Genomic DNA, 26,169 nt, shown 5'->3' on the forward strand with positions numbered 1-26,169 from the left:
AGCATTGTTTTGTTACATTTACATCTGTATTTGTGGTTTAATCGAGACTGAAAAGTATTTAAGGTCATTATTTATTGTTTATTGATTTAAGTAATGAGTTATAGACTAGCTTGGGTTGTAACTTGCCATATACCCACCATGCTTTCCAGGAGATAAAAGGGACAAAAGAGCAGGCACTGAACCACTTCCTGGTTTTAAGATCTTGCTGACATCACCAGTGATGTCATGGACAACAATGTTGTCGTTGATGTGTGTGTAAACAATGTTAACTGATACAAGTGACATTGTCATACACCAGTTGTTGGTATAAGGGAAAGGACACCCCTGATAGAAATATGGTTCTGCCTAGATAGATTGAAGGACCTATTTAAGGGGAGAGATGTTAGTTTGAGAGAGAGCAGAAATGAAAGAGGATGTCAGTGTAGCTGTGTGAAGGTAAGTTTGATTATGCTTGATTTCATTTGTTAGTCTCTCAGTCTGTCTCTCATCACCTTCCTTGACACTCTGGCAAAACTTCCTCACAGGTAAAACTTCAACTTGCAAATAACTGTAAAAAGCCAGAAAGGGTTGCAGAAATGTTTCATTTTTCTTGTTTCCTATCTCGTCAATAGTCTTTTCCATCGAAATCCTTTAGGTTTGAATTGCATTGAATTGAATTATTTAAATTGTATTACATGCAAATGAAGATATTTACTACTACAATGTAATGTCATAATAATAATAATAATAATAATAATAATAATAATGTAATGTAATACTTATTCATATAAGAAAATGAACAGAACATTAGTGGGTCACCAATGAGGGAGAGGAGGGGTAAGAGACAGACAGTGATGATGCTGAGTAAAAGAGAACAAGCAGCTTTACATTAGTGCTGTAATCTCTCTTAACTTTTGGGATTGTACTAAAAACAGTCCTCTCATCCCCATGTCCAAACTGTGTGAGTGTCAGCGTGTGTGTGTGTGTGTGTAACACTGTAGGTCAAGGCTGATAATTAGTGTGATTACTGCAAGCAATCACACTATTGTAGCAGTTTGCAACAGCAGTAGCAGCAGCTCTCTACAACAGAGTTGGCACATGTCCGCCTGGACAGTGGAGGATGATTTTTCATCCATCCTCATCCAGCAAATCACTAGGTGAGTTCTTTTTTGCTTTGCTTGGTAGCATTGTCAAAATACATTACATTTCCAAACAATTTGAATTGTGCTATATGTCCTTACTTTTGTCATGATAATGATTTGGTACCGTGTCATCCGATCACAACCTCAAACACAAAAACGCTATTTTACTGGTATGTATTTTTTTGTTCAGCCTGTGATCTATTCTTTGAGATTCCTTCTGACTTATTGACCAATCTTGATGATTTGGAGTTTTTGTTCAAATTGTTTTCCTGAAGAGAATTTTATTCAGATGAAATGCGAAAGGCATCTGACTTGAATTAAGTTTTGAAATCAGTCTTGGTAACTAGCTACATCTGTACTGTTGCTACAATAATGTCTTGTTTCAGTGAAAGGTCAACATTTCTGAGGGCGGAGCTGGACTTGTGATTCTGATGCTTCAAATTACACAGTGAGTTTCAGTTTACTTTGTTTTTTATGCCAACGTCTCCAAATGACTTAATTGTATTTGGATAATGTCCCGTAATAGTGTGTACCACTTTGTAACTGATAAGTTGTCTTCTGTTATGCTTAAATACTGGTAGACTTAGTACTATAGTGGCCTATATGAAACACATCAGCAATCTACAGCAATATCCCAGTCCTTCAATGTCGCATCCCTGGATGGATGCAACACTGAAGAATGGATGTGCTACATAAAATAATAATATTAAGAGCATTATTAATAATAATAATATATGTTTTCACATGTTTTTCAGCACAAAACCCAGAAAACACAAAACTCTTCATAATAAAAACCAACCTGCATAGAGACACCACAGAATAAACATGAATAGAACTCAAAATGCCCAAGCAACACAACAACCTCTCATCTCCAACAAGCAAAACCAAAAACCCCAAAACACAAAAAGTCCAGAAGTTCAAAAACACAAAAAGTCCAAAAATACAGAGTCCATGACAGAAAGTCTAAAACATGGGACCAATAGCGCCACCATGTGGTCAGTTATTACATGTTTTACATAACTCATGAACTTAAAGGCATATGAAAACAATATTTGCACAGTGTGTTCCTTGGACAATGCTGATTCAACTGATATAGGCCACACCCATTTGCGCCTGAAAATATTTTCCACCATTTAGGATTTTTTGTTTCTGTTGGCACATATTTCATCTAATCTTCACCAAACTTGGTAAATACCATATTTAGATGATCCTGGAAAGACCTTTGTCTGTATTGGTTGCCAAACTTTTGGAGGTGTGGATGATGCCCTTAATGGGCCAGAACATCTTCAATGCTAAATTGGATTGCAACCTAGTTTGGGAATGTTGTACATAAAGCCACATTCCCCACAGTAAAGTAACATTGTAACATGATATTTCTGCAATTATGTTGTCTTTAATAAAATGAAACTTGGTACACACGTTCTTCATGAGAATCTGCACGACATACTGAGTCATGGCACCAATCGCCCCACACTGTGGTCATGACTAAAACACCACCATACTACTTATTAAATGCCATCCCTTAAATGTAATATACCATGGTAATCAAATTCTGCGAAGTTGTACAGATGGGGATGCTGAACAAGTGAGTTGTATTTGCAGCAATGCCTTGCAAGTTATTTCATCTGTCAGCATTCACAGGCATTTTCCGCAAAAAATACATTTCTTGTTATATTTGTTTGTTCCTTTTGCTGAAAATATTTGGGGGTTGTGAATGAGTGAACAAATGAGAGATCTGTGAAGCTAATGTGTTGCTAATACAACAAATATATAAGTAATTGTTAATTTACTGTTGGGCTAACAGTTAAATATTTTAATCTTTGTACTTTTACACTTGTGAACTCTTACTGGGTTTTTTTTTCCTTTTAGGAACTAAAGTTGTTAAACACTGTTAGTCACTATTTTGACTTGTGAGTACTTTTGTGTTTCAGTTTGCTTGTTAGTGTACTCATTCATTTTTATAATACCATCTGTTTTCATCTTTTTCTGTAGAGTTTCCACACATTGGGTTTTGTTCCCAAAAAACATGTCCTTTTCTGAAAAAGGCAATGTTTTGACCCTACCTATTTTTTGGGAGCTAAAATCCAGCGTGCAGACACTCTTTCATTGAATCTTTTGTCCTGCACCTGGCACAAATATTTCATTATTTTCTCAAACCACTGTCACTGAATTTGTTACAAAACATTGTTCACAGTTTTACAGTCACCTTGGATAAAAACTTCAAAAGCAATTCACGTTGCCAGTAATCATCTGCTCTGTCTGCTATGTTGAGCATCATGCAGCCGCCTATCAGTAACTATCTAGAACTAAATCTAACGATTATTTTCATTAAATGTCTTGTTGTATCCAACCACCAATCCAAAACCCAAAGATATTCAGTTTACTGTCATGCATGACAAAAATATCAAAATAATTGATGATCAATTTTCTGTTCATCCACTGATTGATTAATCGACTAATCGTTGCAGCTCTAAACTCAGGCTTAACATTAGCTGATTAGCTAGCCAGCGCTGATAAATAGATTCTTAATGTCGACAGTCTGTACAGAGCCTCACATGAATACATAGATACATAAATCCAGTATGCATCCACAACATAACTGCATGAAAGACATTCATACAGGATACATCCACATTTATACACACAAACAGAGCACATATACTCCAGCTACAGTTACCAGAGTATTTTGTTTAGTAATGCTATGGCAGAGGGGGCAAAACTCCTGCCATAACGTGCCTGTTTCCAGGCCAGGGATCTGTATCTGTGACCAGATGGAAGCAGTGTGAAGGGGGGGGGGCCTGGGGTCATGTACTGTGTTGCGTGCTCTGTGTGTAATGGCTTTGCTGTTGAGGTCTGAGAGGTTGGGGGTGGGGAGGACAATAATTTTTGGAAGCATTGTGTGTGATGCGCTTGAATTTGCTCCTGTTGGAGGCAGTTAACAAGTTGAAGAAACAAGGGGAGCAGTAGAAGAGAACGGGTTGAATTATACTTTTGTAGAGCAGCAGAAGGTGGGGGGCAACAGAAACTGCTTTGAGTTTGTGGATGGCAGAGAATCTTTGTTGGCAGCGTTTGTGGATGTCAGTGGTGTGTTGTTCAAAGCTCAGTTTGTTGTTCAGGGTGAGTGTGAGATATCTGAAGCACTCCACCATCTCAACAGTTTCATTACTGATGCAGGTGGGGTTGTGGGTGGAGTTGTGGGCTGTGCTGTGTACGCTGGAAATGTTAATGAACAGTCCTTTTGTCTTTGCTACATTCAGCTGTAGGTACTTGTTCTTGCAACACTGTGTGAAGTGGTACATGGAGTCTTGATAGTCTAAAACAGAGTTATTGTTTTATTTTTTAAATTTTATTATCATCTGTGTGTAGCAGGCAGAGTTAAACAGAAAAAAAAAGAAAAGTGACTTTTGTTTCTAAATTATATTACTAAGAATGATTAGGAAGGAAGGAAGTAATTGATTACTTGTCATCAGTGTTGAATGTGCATGTTCCTTATTACACACATTTACTTGGGAGACGACTTTAGTATGTCCAACAAAAGTAACACAGTGCCTTGTAACATCTGCATTTCTGGCAGTAAAACGGACAATTTTAATGAACTGGAAAATACAGAATAAGGACTATTATAGGTTGGAAAATTGGCTCAAAGAATATATGGACTCATTAGCAATGGAGCAAGCAGGATACACCGTCCAACGAAATCAAACTAAGTAAATTGTGGACACATGTAAAGACATATTATCAGTAATCAGTTGACATAATACACATAATACATATGTGTACATAATACACACACACTGGGCCCTCATTTTGCTTTGTTAATATGATTTGAAGAATTACAGTAGCTTTGATGTCTGCTGTGTGGGCGTTGATTGACAGCATTGATTGACAGATGTGACTGACAGTTGTCTCACCTGCTGCTCTCTGGGACTCGCACTGAATCATACTATTGTTGCCATGTTTCAGCACACACAAATACACAAACACATTTCTATATTGGATGCTGGCTCTGAAGGAGATCTATTCATCTCCCCTAATCTGTGTGGTTTGATATGCTGCTGGACTCGTTTTGAAAAAAAAAAAGACTGGAAGTGTACAAACACACTCTTATAGCTCCAACAACTTAAGTTGAGGATTTGTCACAATCTAATTTTGGAAATCCAGCCTCGTACCTCTGTCCTGATTCATGGAACTCCCCTTTCATAGTACTGCTATTCAGAGCAGGAACATGCTCAAACGTCAGACACATCAGTTGTCGGATGTTTTTTGGGGGGGTTTTTTGAACAAAATGTTTATTTATAGTTATGCACATTTGAAATATACACAGTTGCTCTGTCAGGAAATTAAAGGAAAACAGAAAAGGAGAACTATTCACAGTTTGGCAAACAAACAATTATAACAACAATTATAAATCATGGGATCATGTGCTTCCACAAAGAGAGGAATCTCCAAAAATGAAATAAATAAATAAAATAAAAATACCTAAATGAAACAGATAGTTAGTTAGTTTTGGCCAAATTCACAATTAAGTCAGTACAGCAGTTTATTATATTGGTAATCTAAAATAAGCAATCACAGGAGCCCATTGGTTTAACAACGTGTCTTTACATGGAGTTATTTTTTATTGAGTACACTTTCATTAACCTGTCATGCCATTGATGTAGGGTGGGTGGCAGTGGTTTGAGCCAAGATAAAGTTATTATTTGCCACCAGTAAAAGAACATACAGCAAGTAAGCCTTTTTCTTTTCCATAGCTCCATCAGGGATTGCTCTTATAATATAATACAATGAGTATAATTGTAAATCAATGTTAAAAATGGCACATATTTCTGTATGAATCCCTTCCCAGTATGATTTCAGCTTTAGATAATCCCAAAAAATGTGTGTGTGATCTCCCGTCTGTTTACAATCCCTCCAGCACAAATTCGTTTTACTTCTGTCATATTTTGATACAATGAAAGGAGTTCAATACTTCATTTTTAATTTCCAGTTCAGTTCTTTCCACAGTGAGCTATAAAGTTACTTTATGTCTCCCTTCACATACTACTTCCTGTGTTTCATCTTCGATAATAACAGTCATCTCCAGCTCCTACTTTTCTTTTATATCCAGAGTATTCCCATTCAAGTCAATGGGAAAGTGGTCTTAGACTTTTGGACCCTACACCGTATATTTACGTAATGATTTTTGTTCCACTCTTTTCTTCAATAATCCTTCATAAAAAGATTCTATGGGAATGAATGGTCGCTTAAGGGTGTCCCATTCCCTATTTGACAATAAATTTCTCAATTGTAGACACCTATGTAAATCTTATAACCATAACCCAAATTTATCTTGTAATTGTTTAAATGATTTTAAAATTTCCCCATCAAACATTTGGTCTATTGTAATAAGTCCTATCTCCGCCTACTCCCTAAACCCAGTATCTAATTTACCTGGCAGAAAATCCACATTCTTTGTAATCTTCATGACTTTTGATATTGTAAAAGGTGCTTCCACCTTTTTTTCTCACCAGTGACTAGACTTTCTGGGTGCAGTTTATCCATTCATTTTTTTTTACTTTTTCGCCAGCTTTTTTGCTCCAAAAATTGCAGCGTCTCAAGAGGTGCTAGAGGACATGCATTTTTTCCTAATCCCAGCCGATTCATCACCTCATCTTACATTAACCACTCACCCATTCCATGAATTTGTGTTGCCCAGTAATATAATTTCAAATTGGCCTCCTTGATTTTTTTGGGTAAGCTAACAGCTTCAGTTTAATCCTAAATTTCCTCCTCTGCCATATAAATGTGGAAATCAGCTTATCTAGCATTTTAAAGACCAATACTGGTATCCAGATGGGTAGTGACTGAAAAACATATAATAGCCTAGGAAGTATATTCATCCTAACCTTTTCAATTCTACCAAATAATGAGAGTGGGAGAATCTCCCATCATGCCAAATCTGATTTTATTTGAAAATTAATCTAACATAATTTGCTTTGTACAATTATGATTTTTCTGGGGTGATCATGATACCTAGGTACCTAAATCCTTGTACTGACCAATTAAATGAGATCTGCTTATCCAATTGAGATGGTCATTTACCTACCAACATCATAGACTGATGGATTCATTATCTCTATAAACTGACACTATCCCCAAATCCTTCAAACATTTCAAAAGTGTTGGGATAGAGGTTAGAGGGTCACCAATATACAGAATGACATCATCTGCGTACAGTGATATTTTAGGTGATCCTCCTCCAACTGATATTCCATATGTTCTCTTCCTTATCAATTCTGCTAGCGACTCTCTGCTAATCTCAAATAATAATGGGGATAGGTGGCACCCTCGTATGGTCCCCCTTTTCAATTTAAATTGTTCAGACATGACTCAAACTCTTGACAGTGGTCCAGAATACAGTATCAATTAATAAAATTAAACCCCTTTTTTCTCAAGTGTATGTTGCAAATATAGACAAACTATTCTATCAAATGCTTTAACAGCATCTAAGCTGAGAAGCATTGAAGATCGTTTAATTTCTTGTGCCAATGATGTTATATTCAAGGTTCATCTAATGTTATTTGTTCCTTGTTTTCCAGGTATGAAACCTGTCTGATCTGGTTTAATTATTTTCATTAATACACATCTTGATTATTTTAGTTGATATTATACTCAGTATCTTTACATTACTGCAGTGCAAAGCTACAGGTCTGTATGACTCATTTCTAGGTTTTTCCCTTCCTTGGGAATCATGGAGATTATTGCTTCTGACCATGTCTTAGCAGGGTCTTTCTCATTGAGAGCATAATTAAATATTCTTTGCGGTAGAAGTGTGACCTCCTCTTTAATTCCCCTGGGTACCTGTCAATCCCCGGTGAGTTATTATTTTTCAAATTCTTTATAACTTCTACAATTTCCTCCTCTGTGATTGGCTCTGTCATTGTTTTCAAATCTTTTTCATTTAATTTAGATAGATTAATTCTTCCAAGTAAAGTTCTATTTTTCTGTTTTATCTTCTATTACTGGCAATTCTTAGAAAGCCTTGTACTAAACAGCAAAGGCTTCTGCTATGTCTTTAGGGTGAGACACTGTTTTCTTAGAGGAGGGGCTCACAATTTTCAGAGCTACCCAGCTTGCTTGTGATTAATGCAACTGAAATGCCAGTAGCCAGCTAGCTCTGATTCCTAATTCATAGTACCTCTTATTAGAAAACCATATCATGCCTTGGGCTTTGTATTTCAGTAGGTCATTTAAATCCCGTCTGTATCAGCCAAAGGATTTCAGAGTGGTTTCATTATTTGTCCTCTTGTGTTCTTGTTCCAATTTCTGTATGCAGTTTTCTAAATCTAATTGTTTCTTGTCACATTCTTTTTTTCAATCTAAAGGAAAGTGCTCTTATTTTCACCCTAAGTACTACTTTTGCTGCTTCCCATAAAGTAGATAATGAAACTTCTCCATTATCATTATGTTCCAAATAATTATTTAATTCCTCTCTTATGTTTTGTACCGCATCGGGATCATTTAATTGTGAAACATTCAACCTCTAGTGTTTATAATGCTTTTCTGTTTCCAAGTTTATTGACATTAACAGTGGTCCATGATCTGAAATGGTTATGGGTTCAATGTGACAATTGGTAACTTTATGGGCATCCTGTTTTGAAACACAGAAAAGGTCAATTTGGGAGTAGCTATCATGTACTTTTGAGGAAAACGTAAAGTCCCTCCTCCTAGTATGTTTAAATGCCATATGTCTGCGAGCACAAGCTGCTCTATCATACTGCATAGTGCTTTAGCTTTTTGCATTTGAGGTCCTTGTTCAATTGGGCGTTGATCTATTTTTTTGATTCACAATTGAAATCCCCTCCCACTATTTTCTGCTCTGAGTGCTGCAGTTTCTGTAAAGAAGCCCGGATCATATTCATTTGGTGCATGCAGTATAAATATTCCCAGTTGTTTCTTGCCATTTTCTCATGACGCACCAAAAACCTGCCCCATCCATTTCTTTCTCAGCTTCTTGTGTTCCTTGTGATTCAAATGGGTCTCCTGAAATAATGCTACTGAGCCATTCAGTCTTTTGAACTGATTAATAATTTTCTTCCTCTTTATGGGATGATTGATTCCCTTTATATTGTAACTAATAAAATCCAATGTATGCATATTTCATTACCATTAAATTAACTATCCATCCTGCAATATTTCTTATGTTTCGGTTTATACTGTATCTTATAGTCATGCCATGTATAAATTAAAATCCAAGTATTTTTCATCTTTATGAACATGTTTGCCAAAAAATGCTGAACATTAAGAATATATAAATGATGGAACATTACTAGACAAGAAAGTAAAATCAACCTTTTCAAACTTTTTTACAAATAAAAATTGGTGAGGTTGAGGTTGGAAATCCTGTCACCTTGTCTGCAATACTCTCACCAGAGTATGCAGCATTCATATGTATCCCCCTCTCCAGTAAGACCCAAAAATATCAACTAAATCACTTATAATATAGTCCTAGCCAATCTTCACTATCTGTATATTAATTTCTCATCGATAAATTATTATCATATAATGCAGTTGTCCCCGCTGTCGACACTTCTCAATCCTTGTGTTTGAGAGTTATAACTTGACTTATGTCCCTTCAATTATTCTGCTCCATTGTCTCCATGAATGATGGCTCTAACATCCACAGGATTCAGCTGCCGGTTCCTCCTCCGACTCTCCTGGGTGATTAGGGTTCAGTATGTCCCCATCCTCCATTTCAGTGTCGAGTCCAAGCTCTTTCAGTGTTGGCTGAGCCTCCAACAGCGGGGGGAACACTCTCACTCCTGTATCCAGGAAAATTTCAAGTTGGGCAGGGTATGGTGAGTGGGCTTTGATGTTCTTCTCCTTCAGTTTTTTTTTATCACCTATTGTACTCGCCTCCTTTTTCTTCTTGCATGTCGTACGTCTCTGCGTGCTCTCGTATCTCATACAGCCTAATATTGTTGCGCTGAAGTCTGTTTTCCATGTTGTCACATTTAGCCATTACAATAGCCTCTCTCTTCAGTAAATAGCCCACAGCCCTTTCTTCACATATGCTTCTGTCTTCTGTGGTGCTCACTCTGTTCTCTGCTGCGGTTATTCTTTCATCCAATTTCTGCTTTATTTCACCCATGGATGTTACCAGCCTGTTCAGCAATAGTTTAGTGTCCCGGAAAGAGTCACTGTTCTCCTGTCAGAGTTTCCTCAACTCTGCTAGCATCTCCGATTCACCACTTGATTCACTGTTAGCCGTAGATAGCGTGGTTGCTGCTAGTGTTTTCTGATTCAAACTCATTGTAGTAGAAAGTTTGCCATGCAATCTAATGTTCATTTGTCGACTATATCTCTGTTTTAGGCTAGTTTAGTTTCAGGCCTGGTGGAGCTCGGTATTCAAGCATCTCCCTTGGCCATGGCATAGCCAGAAGTCTAGTCGTCAGATATTTTTAAGAATTAAATCTATTTAGCATGTTTATCAGCAGCATTTATTTTTGGTTTATTTAGTCTTTCTACTTCTGATGTGTCATGCAAGTGGGTCAAGACGAGGACACGTTTGTTTCTTTTTAATTTAATATTTGTTTGTTTCTTGTTTGTTTCTTTTTATGATTTAATATTGTGGGTTTTGAGTTCCATATTATAAGTAACTGGAGCAGAGACAAGAATTCACATCGCTCTTTTCTCTGTACTAGCTCACAGTAAGTTTTAGAATCCGATTTAAGATCTTCTTATTGTTCATAAATCATCTCATGGATTTGTCTTTGCCTCTGGAGTTTGTTGATCTGCTGCTGAAATATGTCCCAGATCTTCAGCATCTTTCTGTACCAACAACTCAGACAAACAGGGAAGCATTGACTTGAACTCTGGAATAATCTCCCTCTGGATCTCAGGACAGCAGCTACATCCACTGAGGCTTTTAAGTGCCCACTCAAGACTCACTGTTTTTCCCTTGCCTTCACCTAAAGCCACTTATTACTGTCCTAATACTACTTACGCTACGATTACTCCTTCCTCTGTCCTGTTATATTTAGCTGAGATTAGCCCTAAAACCTTGTTTGAGCATTTAAGTTTGTTATCTTTACTAATTCTTGTACTGAATATGTTCTTCTTCTTCTTCTTCTTCTTCTTCTTCTTCTCATTTTTATTACAAACAAATGAATGTTTTCACATGTGAAATGTCCGAAAACCACATCCACATACTGTATGTGTGAATTATTTTTGAAACACCATTTCACATGTAATACACATATAAAAAATGCTAAATAATAATAACACATTAACAAATGTTCTTTTTGTTAAAGTGTTATTGTTATTATTAATACTTGTAATAGTAGTTGTAGCACTGGTCATAATAGTAGTAATGATATCCTGCCGTTCACTCATCTTTTATGTAATTTTGTGATTTTTTTTTCTGTTTGTTTGCTTATTTAGATTTCAATTTGTGAGTGTTATATTAATAAAGGTAATAAAATAAATATAGCACTAGTTATTTTTGTTAGTAGTACTAGTTTTTTCCTATCAGATTTATTGGTGTTGTTTTTATGTTGTTTATATTCATTTTTGTTTTTGGCCAAACATTGTTTTTAATCCTGTTGTAAAGCCTCTTTGCATGAAAGGCATTATTTTATAGTAATATACAGGAATCAGCAGTACACATTACAATCAACTGACAACCCAGCCTATAATAATAACATGCACAATACACTTCTACATGCTTATTTTCGGAATAAAAAACAATATAAATGCTCTGATCAGTCAGAACATTCTGATGTTTGAACTATGACTCATTAAAAATCTCTTCAACTATTTTTAATCCCTGAAAATGACAAAATCAAATGGTGACTGTTTGAACCCTCATGCTTCAGGTCTCTTCTGAAAGTTCAAGTGATACTGAACCACATTTGAAAAGGCACAAACATGGCGAAAATGTATGTTTTTTTTCAACGCCTATTTTATTTATTATTTTTCATTTTTTTCATTATCAGTTTATGTTGCTGTTCTGTTTTGTGTGATATCACATACATAGAATAATGGAAAGACTGTTTTATTGTGATTTAATTCAGGGTTTCTTATGATGAAGAAGGGTCTATTTAAAATACATATAATAAAATACATATATATAAATGTTTTTTTTTTAAATATTTGTTCTGGGTATCTTATCCATTGTCACTTGTCTAGTTTTGTACTAGTGCTTACAATTTACAATTACAGTTTTATTTAGCAGACACCTTTATCCAAGGCGACGTACATCTGACAGCTGAGACAAAAGCGAGGATCTCGTCAGGAGAGAACAACATGAGTAAGTGCCTTTAAGCTAAGTTTGAGTCTGATAGGACGTAGGTGCCAACAGGCACAGAGGCCATGCATAGATTGCATAGAAGCAGATTTTTTTTTTCAGTCCATCAAGTGTGGAGGTGTTCGCAAAAGAGCTGGGTCTTTAGTCTTTTCTTAAAGATTGAGAGAGAGTTTGGTAACTCGTTCCACCACTGGGTAACTACAGAAGAGAGGAGATATGAACAGCATAGTGACATGTGCTGGTTGGCCTGGTTGAAGACCAGATGCACCACCGTGTTCTTAATCATTTGCAGAGGTTTGAACGTGCATGCAGGGATGCCTGCCAGTAAGGAGTTGCAGTAGTCAATGCGTGATATTATGAGAGCCTGTACCAGGAGTTGTGCTACATGCTCAGACAGGTAATCTCTCTGATGTTGTTCAGGGCAAACCGACACGACCGAGCAATTGAGGCCACATGAACCTTAAAGGTTAGTCTTATCTCTAAAGAAGGTAATCATTGAGAGAAAATACAGTTTGGCTGTTGTTGAACACAAATAAGCTTTTTTTTTTTTAAAAAAATTCTACCTTTTCTGCATTCAACAACTCTCCTTTTTTCTTTGTACAACATAAATATCCACAATACCTCCACTTCACTTTTACAGACAGATAAGCATGCAGTCTCTTAAATCTGAAGCTTATGCAGATCTTTTTTGGCTGCATTGGACCATATCACCAACAATTGTACAAACTGCTTTAATGCGCTTGGAGATAGAAAGATTCATAACAGATATAGAGTACTCCTTTGTCCATTTTAATTATAATTGTCCAAGTCCAAGACATTTTCTCATCATACTGAGATGCTTAACAAAGAAGGGTTAGAAAAACTTAAATAGATAAAGACAGTAGATCTGCTCTTTACAACGTGTTAGACAGCTGTACATAGAAGCACAGGGATAGGTATAACCTCGTCTCCTGGTAGCAGCAAATCAGCTAACAATGAAATTGAGTGGAAACTAATTCGTTACAGCCTGTTCAGCCTGTATCTCGACATTCTTTGGTGACTGTTCTAGCTTTTATTGTCAAGTACTTTTAAATTTATTGGTGACACGATTCAACACCTCCACAAGACATCCAATCTCTCTGTAAAGTATAAAAGATGAGAAGTGCTTCCTGCAAAAAAATTCCAAATCTCTGTCATAATATCAAACACAATGTGCAGTAAGTTTAAATGGGTCACTTCATTTTGTCACTGGAATGTGTCAAAATTAGTGGAGAAGCAGACATTAGACACTGCATGGCCCCCATGGGGGAAATAATAGAAATAAAGAATGTAGCACCTGAAATATCACACAGTATTAATCCAAAAAAAAAAAAAGCTGTAGACACAAAGGAGACCTTAAAGGGGACATTTCATGCACATTTCAAGGTCTATAGTTATGTAGTGGGGCGCTACTGGAATATCTTTGCATGATTTACAGTTAAAAAAAAACAAAAAACAACTCCTTATTCATCTTATTCTGTCCCTTTATGCAGCCCCTCAGTTCAACCTCTGTCTGAAACAGGCCGTTTTAGCTCCTATCTCTTTAAGGCCCGCCTCCCGATGAGCCCACTCTGTTCTGACTGGTCAGCTTCAGACGTAAACAAACTATAGTAGTAAGATTTCACTTCTTTTTCTCATTCTTCACTTGAAATACAAACTTCTCAAATACATTGACAAAATTTGATCCGAAATGTGAGTAGACAACGCAAACAACACATGGAACCACTTTACAGTAGCAACAACCTTAGCGACAACGACTACCAACGGACGACTATTTGTGGCAATCTGACGTCATCACAAGGAGGAAGTAGAGGTAACATTGGAAACAAAGCATCAGAGCAGCTAAAACCCTGGCTTTTGACTTGAAGGCGGCATTTTTTACATACGTTCACTTCAAGTTTTGGAACTATTTAACATCTGACACTTGACATCATAACAGTATATCAATGACAGAAAATCACAAAAAGCATGTTATGTCCCCTTTAAAGGTGCCACCAGACTTTAAGATTAACAACAACTACAGTACTACTGTATATCCACAAACATACACTGATTGACAGTCAGAAAGGAGCAAATATTGGGACGATTGAGGAGAAAAAACAAAAATTCTCACATGTTCTTTAACCAAAACAGAAACAGGTGCCAATCAACAACAGTTTGCTTTTGGTAGGTTACACAGCAATTTGTGCAAAAAAGAGAAAACTTTTAATCTAATCTGTATCTGTTTTTATATGCCTTGTTATTTATTGCCTCTATTCCAACAATCTTAAACTATCCTTGTGATCCTTGATTATCTCTTCATATTTTATCTAATTCATTACTCTGTGTTCAATGTGCTGCTGCTCTCTTGGTCAGGACACCTGTAAAATAGATTTACCTTTCCTGGTTAAATAACGTTATGTTCAGTGCATTTGGATGAGATGGTGGACGGAGAGACGAGGGCAAAAAAGATTGTAAATTGTGCAAGAGAGAGAGCTGGAGGAGAGAGAACTGAGACTAAGAGAGTACTGGTTCTGACCTCAAACCTCATCACGTGGATTATAAAATAATTATCACACACAGGACACTGCACCATTTTAACTTTTAAATTACTGATTCAGCTGCTATGTGATATAAATATCAAATATCTTCAAAATAATCTTAAAGGGGAATTTTATGCATCAGCATGTGTTTCCAGGTGTTGGGGAGAACTACTGCATATGTGAAAACAGTAGTATGAAGCATTGTGTGTCTCCAGAGGGAACTGCTGTGTGAAATCTGATAAATTGCCTCAAGTAATGTCACAGTTGGGGGCTGAAGACTACAAGTTTGAAAATGAAAAACATCTGGAGGTGTGGAGTTAGACAGCAGTGGGGTTACTAGACCTCTGTAGCTCGCTCCTCATCTCTGCTGGAGGCTAGCAGCTGCAGGCTACATCAGCCACTACTAGCATAATGCACACCAGAATCTCTTGACCAAACTGTCAGCTGTTGAGTTGCTTGTGGGTAATGTAGGCAGTAGGTGTTGACAAGGAAGCGTGTGGAATAAAAATTAGGGTTCGGGTTAGGGTTAGGGTTAGGGTTAGGGTTAGAATTAGGGTTAGGGTTAGGATTAGGGTTAGGGTTAGAATTAGGGTTATGGTTAGGGTTAGGATTAGGGTTAGGATTGGGGTTAGAATTAGGGTTAGGATTAGGGTTTGGGTTAGGATTAGGGTTAGAATTAGGGTTAGGATTAGGGTTAGAATTAGGGTTAGGGTTAGAATTAGGGTTAGAATTAGGGTTATGGTTAGGATTAGGGTTAGGATTGGGGTTAGAATTAGGGTTAGGATTAGGGTTTGGGTTAGGATTAGGGTTAGGGTTAGAATTAGGATTAGAATTAGGGTTATGGTTAGGTTTAGGGTTAGGATTAGGGTTAGGATTAGGGTTTGGGTTAGGATTAGGGTTAGGGTTAGGGTTAGGTTTAGGGTTAGAATTAGGGTTCTTGCTGAATTGAATAATTGAATTCTTCAACATCGCACACCAGTCTATGATTTTATCTCTCAACAGTTAACACCAACTGACCCAAACTGAAATGTCAGATCAGTCATGACACCCAGTTCACACTTCAAATCTGCCCAACAGTTGTGATGTGTTGTTTCCGCCCCCCTCCTTCAACTTTCAAAGACCCACTTTGACTTTTTGTGCTTTTAAGTGCTGCTTAAAAATGTGCTTATGAAAGAAAAGTCAAAACTCTGACAGCCTTGTGTTAAGTGTCCCTGATGTGACAACATCCCAAACAACCCGCTACCTTCAGCTCAAAGTGATGAATATGAGGCCTTTAATGAAAATAGAAAATTAGCACTTCTAAAATTGATGTCTCAAAAGAATCTGTAAGGTCACAGTGTTTGTTTACCTCTGAAATAACGAATACGTTCTGCAGAATACAAACACATTCGGCTAATGAAAGGACAAACAACTCAGGTGTTGGTGCTCTTCCTCTGACCTCATCAGTGAAAAACATAAAATATTTAATAACAATTAATAATAGACGAATGCTAAAAATGCACCATAGCAAGGTTTAAGTTGCTATGCTTAATTTGTTATTCATAGCTCCAAGGAGGAATTTAACATTCAGTAAGTCTAAATACTAAAGTGAATCAGGCCCTAAACATCTTGTATACTGAACCTTTTCATCTTCACTTTTTTAACTAATGACCTTTGCTGGCAATGTCAGCTGATGGGAAGTCTTTTTTAGTATTGTAGGCTATGCTTGAATAGAGATTACGTTAATCCTGAAGGTGAAATGAACCTTGCAGTGTCAAATTACTGGCGAGCTCAGGCTGAATTATAGCCCGGCTCACTCTCTTTCTCTCAAGTGACTGCCGACGGTCCTGTGGGGGTTTTAGACTTTAAATTACCGAGAAACACACTTGCTTTTATCGCCTAAATTTGCTTAATTGTGTTTACTGTATGTCCCTTGGTGGTGTTTGTATTACCTTCAGAGTGCTGCAGTGCCCTAAATAGATACGCATCACTGACTACAGACCCATGTTTGATAAAAAATCACTTATATAAAGATTGATGTTGGTGATCCGGTGTTGAATTTGCCAGTATTTGTGTAAATCACAGTGGTGAGAGTGAAGTGAATGAACTCTTTTACATTGTCTAAATGAAAACATGAATTAAACATGAATCTGATAAATTATAGAAATCAAATCCTTCATCATCGTGCTGAGGACGACCTGAAACCACCTGAAAGGGAAAAACACTCTTAAGGAAAACTACGCTAAATTGAAGGTGCTGTGCTTAGAGTCTCTATTTTAATAATAATAAAAAAAATCAGGTTTTGAAGTCCAACTGAAATTAAAAAAAGTCTTTCTGGCAGCTGATGTTTGAGATATTTTAGAGTCTAGATGTGTTAGTCTCATTAAGTTAAGTCTTAATTATCTTTTTTTGGTTTTGGCAGCTCTTGGATTGTTTTTTATGATGCCATCTTTTATATCTTATTCATGTATTTGTGATTTTATGTTTTGCATTTTTGTTTAATTCTGTAAAATATTTTGTTTTAGAGCTGATTTAGTCAATTATCTATTATCTATCTATTTGGCTATCAATAGAAAATTAAATCTGCAACTAGTTTAATAATCGATTCAAGTAAAAATGTCAAATAATCTTTTATTCCAGCCTCAAAAATGTGATTTGCTGCTTGTACTTATCATACATGTATATAACAGTAAATTACAAATGTTTATATTTTGGACTTTTGGTTGGATTAAACAATTTGATCAATCACATTGTGCATTTTTCACTATTTTGTGGCAGTTTACAGACTAAACAATGAACTCATTTAATCTCAGTGTGGATTTCTTGGTTAAGTTAATGTTAAATAAATAAATTCCTAAAGTTATTTTCAGATAAATTGAATATGTAGAGATTTTTTTTAACCCCCCACCACTGAAATTGAACCTCATCTCCACTATATTTCATCTACTTTCTCTTTCCTTTTCTCTCTACTGTCTTTGCTTGCCAACACACACCAAGACACACACACATACACACACTCTATATATATATATACAAGATATCGCTACTCCGTCAACCCGCATACACCACCATCACAGTCAACACCCTGTCTTCGCTACTCATGCACTCAAACCCTTCTCTGTTGTCGACTAGTGTTTGTTTGAAGTGTCCCTTCTATTTTTTAACTGTTTCAGTCTTTGTAACAATGTTCTGTGTTTACTGCGTTTAGTTTATATTTTATTACTGAAAGGAACGAAAGAGTTCCCTTGGAGTAGAGAACAATTATTTTCATCATTGATTAATCTTCAGATTCTTTTTTCGATTAAACATTTAGTCTATAAAAGGTGAAAAAAATGTGAAAAAATGACATTCAAAACTTCTCAGAGCCCACAGTTATGGCTTTAATTTGTTTGTTTTGTCCGACCAACAGTCCAAAACCTGTTGGTCGGACAAAGGAAAGCGACAAGTCCTCAAATTTGAGAAGGCAGAACCAGACAGGAACGATTATTCTATTATTAAAATAGTTGCCAATTAATTTTCTGTCAATCGACTAATAGATTAATCGACTTATTGTTGCAGCTCTGCCTGGGAGATTCATCAGAAATGCTCCTTTATCCACTCAGCTCTGAGTGGACAGGTTGATTGACAGCTGAGTCACCAGGGGCGATGTCAACAAATATTTAGCTTACAAGCTAAGCACCGACAGCATTTTGTGAGCAGTGATATTGAAGAATAAGCACCACAACATTTAGCATCTAAACAAAGTGGTGTTCAGGTTTTCAGCTGTTTCAAAGTGCTACAGTTTTCATTTTACTATCTAACCTGCAAAACCTGTTTGGTTGCTCGACTGGCAAGCTGAGATACCTACAAACAAACCACGTGTCCAGGTTTGTAGATAAGAAGAAGACACTAACAAGACAGCTTATGTGGCTCTTTTTGTGTTGTGTCTGATCTGAAACAGACTCCTGGAAAACGCAACCCCAACCTGATTTGCATAAATTAATTTTCAAAAAAATAAATAAACAAATGAGCCTGACCTGAAAGGGACCTGAGAACACTCCGGAAATAGAGCCGAGGATAATTAGACTGGATCCAAAATGTGGTCAACCAAACAGACCAAAACAAAGACAAAACACCAACATTGGCAGCAGCAATGATGATCCTCCAATTAACAAGCTGCCATAGCCAAACAGAGCAGCAATAAATATCTCAATATAATTTGGACTTCAAGGACCTTTAGTGAAGAGAAAAACAACAGTATTCCCATGGAGTTCCTGATAAATATAAAATATAAATGTTTCCCTTTTAGGAACAAATTTTAGTTTTTAGTTTAGTTTTTAGTTTGACCATATAAAGAAACTGAGGTAGGAGATTACTTTACAATTTAGCATTTATAAGCAGTATACATGCCTTATATTACACTATGATATAGTTACAAACAGATATTTTAAGTGTATTAATGTGCCATGTTGGACCACAATTATAACTTTTCCTACGACGACCTAATTCATATTACTGCAACAATACTACCATTCATTATGTGTTAATACAGCTGTCTCCACTTACAGAGACAGAGCGCAACACATCATACTCATAATATGCAACCAAGAGCTGAAACGCTAACAAATAGCTAGCTAAAAACATTAGATTTCAGCACGTCAAAGGACTATTTTAGCACCATAAGACATATGGTGCTTAAATAATAATAATAATAATAATAATACCAGAGAAGAAAAGGTATATTACATATTATATATTGACAAACTCAGTATTGTTGGTCTATCTCAGCGTCCTTTCCCCTTACTTTGCTTGCTTGCAAACAAAACACTGCACAGCTGTCTGATTTATCTGTATTCCACTATAACACAAGTTGAATTCTGTCAAAATGCTTCAGTTTAACTTAAAGAAATACAGTTTGCCTAAAACTGACATTTGGATATTTGACTTACCAGTGACAAAATGCTTGCTGCACATGTAAACATACTGACTGTCAGGACCTCACAGTTACCCTTTCTTCCTGCTGATGTCTCACATCTTATTGCCTGTATATACTTACTTATCTTTTTAAAGGCTCAGTTTTTGAGGTTTGGCAGCTTATAAAAAAGTTAGTTCTGTTGGTAGTGCATCCAATCACACAGCAGCTTTTAGGTATTTTTCTGTTCTTGTTTGCAAACCGGTGTAAATAACAAGGAGGCACCTTCATGCAATGAAAAGTCAATGGAGAGTGATGAATTGTCTTCACCTCCGGAGTGGGTGGAACTTAATTACGCTCTGTCTGTATTGGTGCCCACAGGAGGAGTTATAGTTGTTGACCAATATGTTAATAAACGCTTATATCTGTGTGAACACTGAAACATGTTTTGCTCACTGTAATTGTTCCTCCAGGTCATACTGGACATTAAAGATGCGACATACGTCATTCAGCCCCACTAGATGTCACACTATAGCATCAGCACCTCAGACCAAAACAAATGTGCCTGTCGTTTACTCAATAAAGTTGGAAAAAAACAAAAAGTGGTCCCTGATCTGACAGCTCACGAAACCCTGATTAAACTGTCAAACTAGGCAGTGATTCTTCCTCTTCTAAAGTGTTTTCAGAAACATATTTTAGTGAAGTTTGTGACCTGGATGCCATGTTGAAAATGGACGTGGGGAGGACACGGAGGGACTCTAACATGCACGTGAGGCCGGACCGGCTATCAAAACAAAGAACAGAGAGGCTAATATTACAACACACACACACACACAGAGGGAGTGTGACTTCATTCATTCAGTCGCCATTACTCCACTGTATCTTTACATAGCAAATAACTGTTTACTGCTATTTTAATGTTATAAAACAGGCTGAATGTCGTATATTGCACCTTTAAAAGATCCTTTCCTAACATGCTTTCAGTGCATGTGATGTGGGACAATATTCACAACCCTCCTTTAATGCAAAAATGCATTCAAAATGGATCTAACGTTAATATGAAGCTTCAGTCGTCCAAATTAGTCAGATTATCTTTCACAGTTACTGTCTTTTTTGTGCCAAATTCATTCTGTTTGTTACTATACTTCCACTGTTTGGGGAAAGAAAAAGAGGTAATTATGCACTAAAAAGACTCAAAAGATAAGCTTTTAAATACATTTTTGCATACAAACAGGAATTATTACTTTTTTCATTCATTTGGATTTATTTTGCACGTATGTATATATACTATTTTGTATGTGCTGTGTTCAGTGCTACTTTTATTTACTTTGTTCCATTTAATTGCCAAATTGATTGTATCATTCTATTCTAATTTAAAATATGTTAATATCTGTGAATGCATTGTCTATAATAATTGTCTAGGGTCTTTATAATGACAAACAATTATAATGAGCTTTGGACCTTTAATGACCAGTATTAACAGAGGGAATGATTACAGTAAACAAACCCTGTGTCTGTGCTCCTTAAAAGCACAATACTGTACTATAACAAATGTACAGTGACTCTCCAAATACTGTTTATGTAGTTCAGATTATTTGATTTAAAAGTAGTTTTGACTGATTATATTGATTATAAACACAACAGATACAATATGATATTTTACCAGTAACATGGATGTTAAAAAGTGAAAACATTTCCATCAATTTATCAGACTTAAGGTCCCTTTATACTCAGCAGTTTTGGGCTGTTTGAGACAAAAGTTGACGGTAATTTGACACGTACATGATTGTTGTTGTCGCACAGTCTAAAGGAGCCTTAAAGCTTCCCGAACAGCAGAGTTTAAAGGTTAAATTTTGTGGTGTTATCCCATCAAAACACTGTTTTCCTGCTTTCAGAACATCATGTTTTGAGTTCCTTTATTCTGGCGCTCCACAGTGATTTATATGCAGCAGTCCTACTTTGTGTACACATTTTTTTTTTTTACACGTTTGTGTGCCTCTCATTAATTTGTATGCTCATGCTAATTTCTGTATACACAATTATGTAAACAGGATGTGCCCGAAGGGGAAGACGAGTGGGGCGGAGGGGGGGGGGGGGGGTGAAATTAAATCTTGTTTTTAATCTATTGTTTCTGGTTTTGCTGGCAGGTGCTCAGTGTTTGTGTGGACTTACTGGTGGTGTTGTATCTGACACCGTAGAACATCTCTGGACAGGGTCGTGACACCATCTGGCCAGCACTGCTCCTGGGCCAGCAGGTGCCAATGCCATCGATGGAGGTGTCACAGTAGATTCCCGAGCCTGCAGTGTGGGGGGACAGAAATGTCAGACACAGACCCACATTCTCGGCATGGCTCAGGACTACATATAGCCACGCTGAAATTCTGACAATGGGCTTCGCAATATACTGTGGAGCTGAATAAGCTGTTTGTGTACATGGGCTCTAATGATTACTGCTGCGCTGTGCGGAGCTTCGTCTCCTGTGGTACCGCGCCAAGTCTATTTCCAGCATTGTTCTCGTCTTTGATGTTAGTCCTCATAATCTGAGTTCAGATCAAACTTGTTTCCCTCGTGGGGTATCCCACAACAACTCTGCTTTGTAGTAACTGCGTAGGGAATCAGTTTCACACATCTGAGAAGAGCAACGTGTCCAACTCACCGCTCCACTGACCTGTGGCATTGCTCAGGGTTTGGTTCCAGGAGGAGGCCAGGGACTGTACTGAAATCCAGAGAGAAAGAGAGAGTCTCATCAATAACCGCACCTTAATCCTTGTTTGCACAGTTTAAAAGAAGGCTATGAAAATCTCATTAGATTCAGCTTAACAGCTACAAAGGGTGAACATTAAAGGGCAACGGTAAACACTGGTGACAGACCTTTCCTCGAGCAATAACAGGACGATAGCAGCAAATATGAATCTAGACATGCCCCGAGGGCCATGCTATTATTTCTGCAATAACTCAAGACGATTCAGATAAGGAGATGCGGAAATCGAGGGCAAAGTTGACGCTTAATTCTAATGCTTTCAGATGTTTTTTAATCAATGTTTGCACACCATTTTGTGGCGTTATTTGAAGTAAGCACTTTTTCATACTGTCCTCTTCAGAAAATGGTAGTTTTGGTTGTTTGTTGGACTCTTGTCTGTCAGGAATAGAAAGCAGAAGTTTCATGACGTTGTTATAAAGCCACAAAACCACAGTAGTGGTGGATGGTTGGGTCAACAATGTGTGACTTTGACTCATCAGATCGCTGTTTGTATCTTGTCTCCTACCAACAGCCTGTCAGCATCTATCTTTCTTTTAACCCAAATAATAATGTTTCCCTAACCTTAACCGAGTAGCTCTTCCATCTTATTGGCCACTTGTTAACAGCTGAAACAACAACACCTGACATATCATCATTTTTTAAGTTGATATGTTGGACTTGTTAGCAAACAGTTGCTTATTTTCCACATCCATCAGTTACGGAGCAACGTTATCATTCATTTGGAGTCGTGTTTTTGTCCACCTGGTGAATTTAAGTCCAAGTTTCACTCTCTTTTAGTTCTGTTTTTGCTCTCTACCAACTCCTGAGGGAAATATCTGGCTCTTTAACCGCTAAACGCTCCACTATGTTCACCAGCTAGTCTACAGCTAACTGTGTCTGTTTGTCATTTGGTGCTGAGCAGGTAGTTTACAGTGGCTTTTTAAAGCTTTTTCTCAGAAAACAGCTGCCTACTGCGGTTGAAAACGATGCTATGAGAGTGCTGAGAGAGAACAGTTAAACAAGGAGCTGAAACTCGCTGTAAAGCTCCATAACACCCAGGATAAAACATTTTTGGAACTAAACCCAAACTAGGGACTAAAAGTCAAGGTATCTTGGCCTCTGCTGCTTTGTTTAACAATTCTTTTTAAAGTCTGTCTCTTGCAAGTTCCCCTTTAACCAAGTAGTTTTTCTGCAGTTTTATGTCATACTGGGATGTTTTTGAAGGCAACAAGTGTTTTATCTTTTCCTCCGGAGGACTTATTACTCCCATCATAACTCAGTCATCACTAGGACTGGGTTTTATTTCAAACATTTTCTATGCCCAAGTTTTGGAGTTTTGGTGAAAACAATACTCTTTGATATTTTACATTCTCTGATTCCAGCTTCTCAAATGTGAATATTTTCTGGTTTATTTAATCCTCTACGACAGTAAACTTAATAATTTTGGGTTGTGGATTGTTGGTCGGGACAAAATAACAGACATCTGTGGACATCACCTTTGGTTTTTGGGAAACAAAGCAAAGTTTTTTCACAGTTATATATTAATAACAAATTAATCGATAATAAAAATAATCATTAGTTGCAGTCCTGCTCAATTTAACAGTGTTTAATAGAGAACTTTGCCCAAATAGAAAATAGTCTAAAGTTAGTTGAGTCTTTCTTATTTATTCAGTCTTCATATTTTCAGGAAATATCTGATCAAAGTAAACAAGCCTGACCAATGTGATCCATCATTAAATGACAATTTTTAATACTTGACACTAGAGCTGAAATAAGTAATCAATCAGTCAATCAAATGAAAATTCATCATTTGATAATCATTTCATAATCGAAGGGTTTCCTGTTTATCTATTTTATTATAATGGAATAAAAATAAAATTGTAACAGAGATTTTTCACTATTAAACAACTAACTGAAAAAAAAAATCAGATCTACTCATAATGTAATTATTATTTACTTGAAACTTGATCCTACAGATCCATCCAGCTGCAGCTATCAGTGAGCGTGTGACAGCATAATAATATAATAACACAGCCCAGACAGCATTGTTATTACTCTACCTGGGACAAATTTGAACATAACCAGCGGCGAATCACATGAGGATCATTCCTGTGCATGCGTGCACAGTTGTGTGTGTGTGTGTGTGTGTGTGTGTGTGTGTGTGTGTGTGTGTGTGTGTGTCTGTGAGTATGTGTGCTGCGGTTTCAAGTGTTCAATAGCCAACTATTACTGTACTTGTGAGGTCTACACGGAAACAGAATAATAAGAAAAGGCATTTTGCCAATATCCACAAGAGGAAAGTTGTGATTCAGGGTGAGTGTTTGGCATTTAGCGGTTATGGTCATGAGATGGAAAAGACTGAAAATCAATTCAATCTTACAAGTAAAGTAACGTTGAAGCAACTTTCAACACTCCTTTCTGTCTTTTTAAAAGCTTGTAAAACATGTAGTAAAAAAAAAAAAATGCAGCTGATGTTTGTCCTCAACTTACATGAGACATTCCCTGATAGCATTAGCAGAGCTTCACATGTCAAATCTGCTAAAGAGCCTGAAGGCAGAAGGCTTATGATGGCACACACCTGCAAAAAGAGAGAAGTCACAAAGGTCAGGATCAATCAATGAATCAAATTCTAACATGCGTGACGTTAAAAGATGGAGCTCTACAGCACAGAGGAATATCTGGCTTTGGATACACACACGATACTTCTAAGTAGATCAATTCAGTGTTGGTTTGGCTCTGCAGATGAGATTTGTTGGCAATAAGAAAAATACAGAAAATCGCCATCCTTAAAGTAACACTATCTGACCGTCCTGGTGTTTCTTACATGCCCGTTAAATCCCCTCATGTACAGTAGAGGAGGTTCTGCTGAATCTGAAACTGAATGACTCTCTGTGCCCTTGAGCAGACGATGCATGTATTAACAACTCCTCTCGCCTGATGCAGCACTCCTAATTTGGAGCACTTTGTAGTTTGTAATCACTTCTCTCTCGTCAACAGGCTTTGATGTTTACAGATACAAGGATTCAATATAATATAGAGGCTAAGAAATTACTAACTGCCTTCTTAAAGGGCTGTAATGTAAATTCAAAATATTTTTCCGCTTGTGCAGTCGGTGTTGCTGTTAGCCTAGTTTGCAGAAACATTGAATAATGCACATAATTATAAATCTACAGAAGGAAGCTCAGAAGAGGTTTTGCGCCTGTATCTGCTGGGTTTTTTTTTTTTTGCTTATTTCTACCACAATAACAATATAAGATATCATCTGCTCCAGTTACACCACCGTGATGAAAAAGGTGAGAACCTCTTATTATATGGAGGGTTTTTGTTAAATGACAGCAGAGTGGAATTTATTGTGCGGATTATTATTTCATGCACACGCTTTGATCTCAACTGGATTTTATTCAGGCCTCCTGGATGACTGACTGCTGGACACTCTCCAAACCAGGGGGGTTGGCAACACTTTAAAAAAAGGGACTCAGTGAATTTGTGTATTGTGCTGCATGTTGTACCGCTGACATCTGGAAACCACCGATCCGCTGCTGGCACACATGCGGCAGCTGTCAGTGCCATTTTTCGAGAGGCAGAAAAGACCACAAATTGTTAAATGTCAT

At 37.0% G+C, this 26,169-nt stretch overlaps 1 protein-coding gene across 1 annotated transcript in view; it reads right to left on the reverse strand.

Moving 5' to 3' along the window:
* LOC121886469 (corticotropin-releasing factor receptor 1-like) overlaps window positions 1-26,169 on the reverse strand; it is a 68,294-nt gene that overhangs the window by 38,938 nt on the left and 3,187 nt on the right. Inside the window, exons 2-4 of the mRNA XM_042396465.1 lie at window positions 25,049-25,136; window positions 22,475-22,534; window positions 21,991-22,116 (exon numbers count right to left, since the gene is read on the reverse strand). Coding sequence (XP_042252399.1) covers window positions 21,991-22,116; window positions 22,475-22,534; window positions 25,049-25,136 — 274 coding nt within the window. The remainder of the gene's footprint in view (window positions 1-21,990; window positions 22,117-22,474; window positions 22,535-25,048; window positions 25,137-26,169) is intronic.

Source organism: Thunnus maccoyii, chromosome 20 (genome assembly GCF_910596095.1).
Source record: "Thunnus maccoyii chromosome 20, fThuMac1.1, whole genome shotgun sequence".
In the NCBI taxonomy this organism is placed as follows: Eukaryota; Metazoa; Chordata; class Actinopteri; order Scombriformes; family Scombridae; genus Thunnus; species Thunnus maccoyii.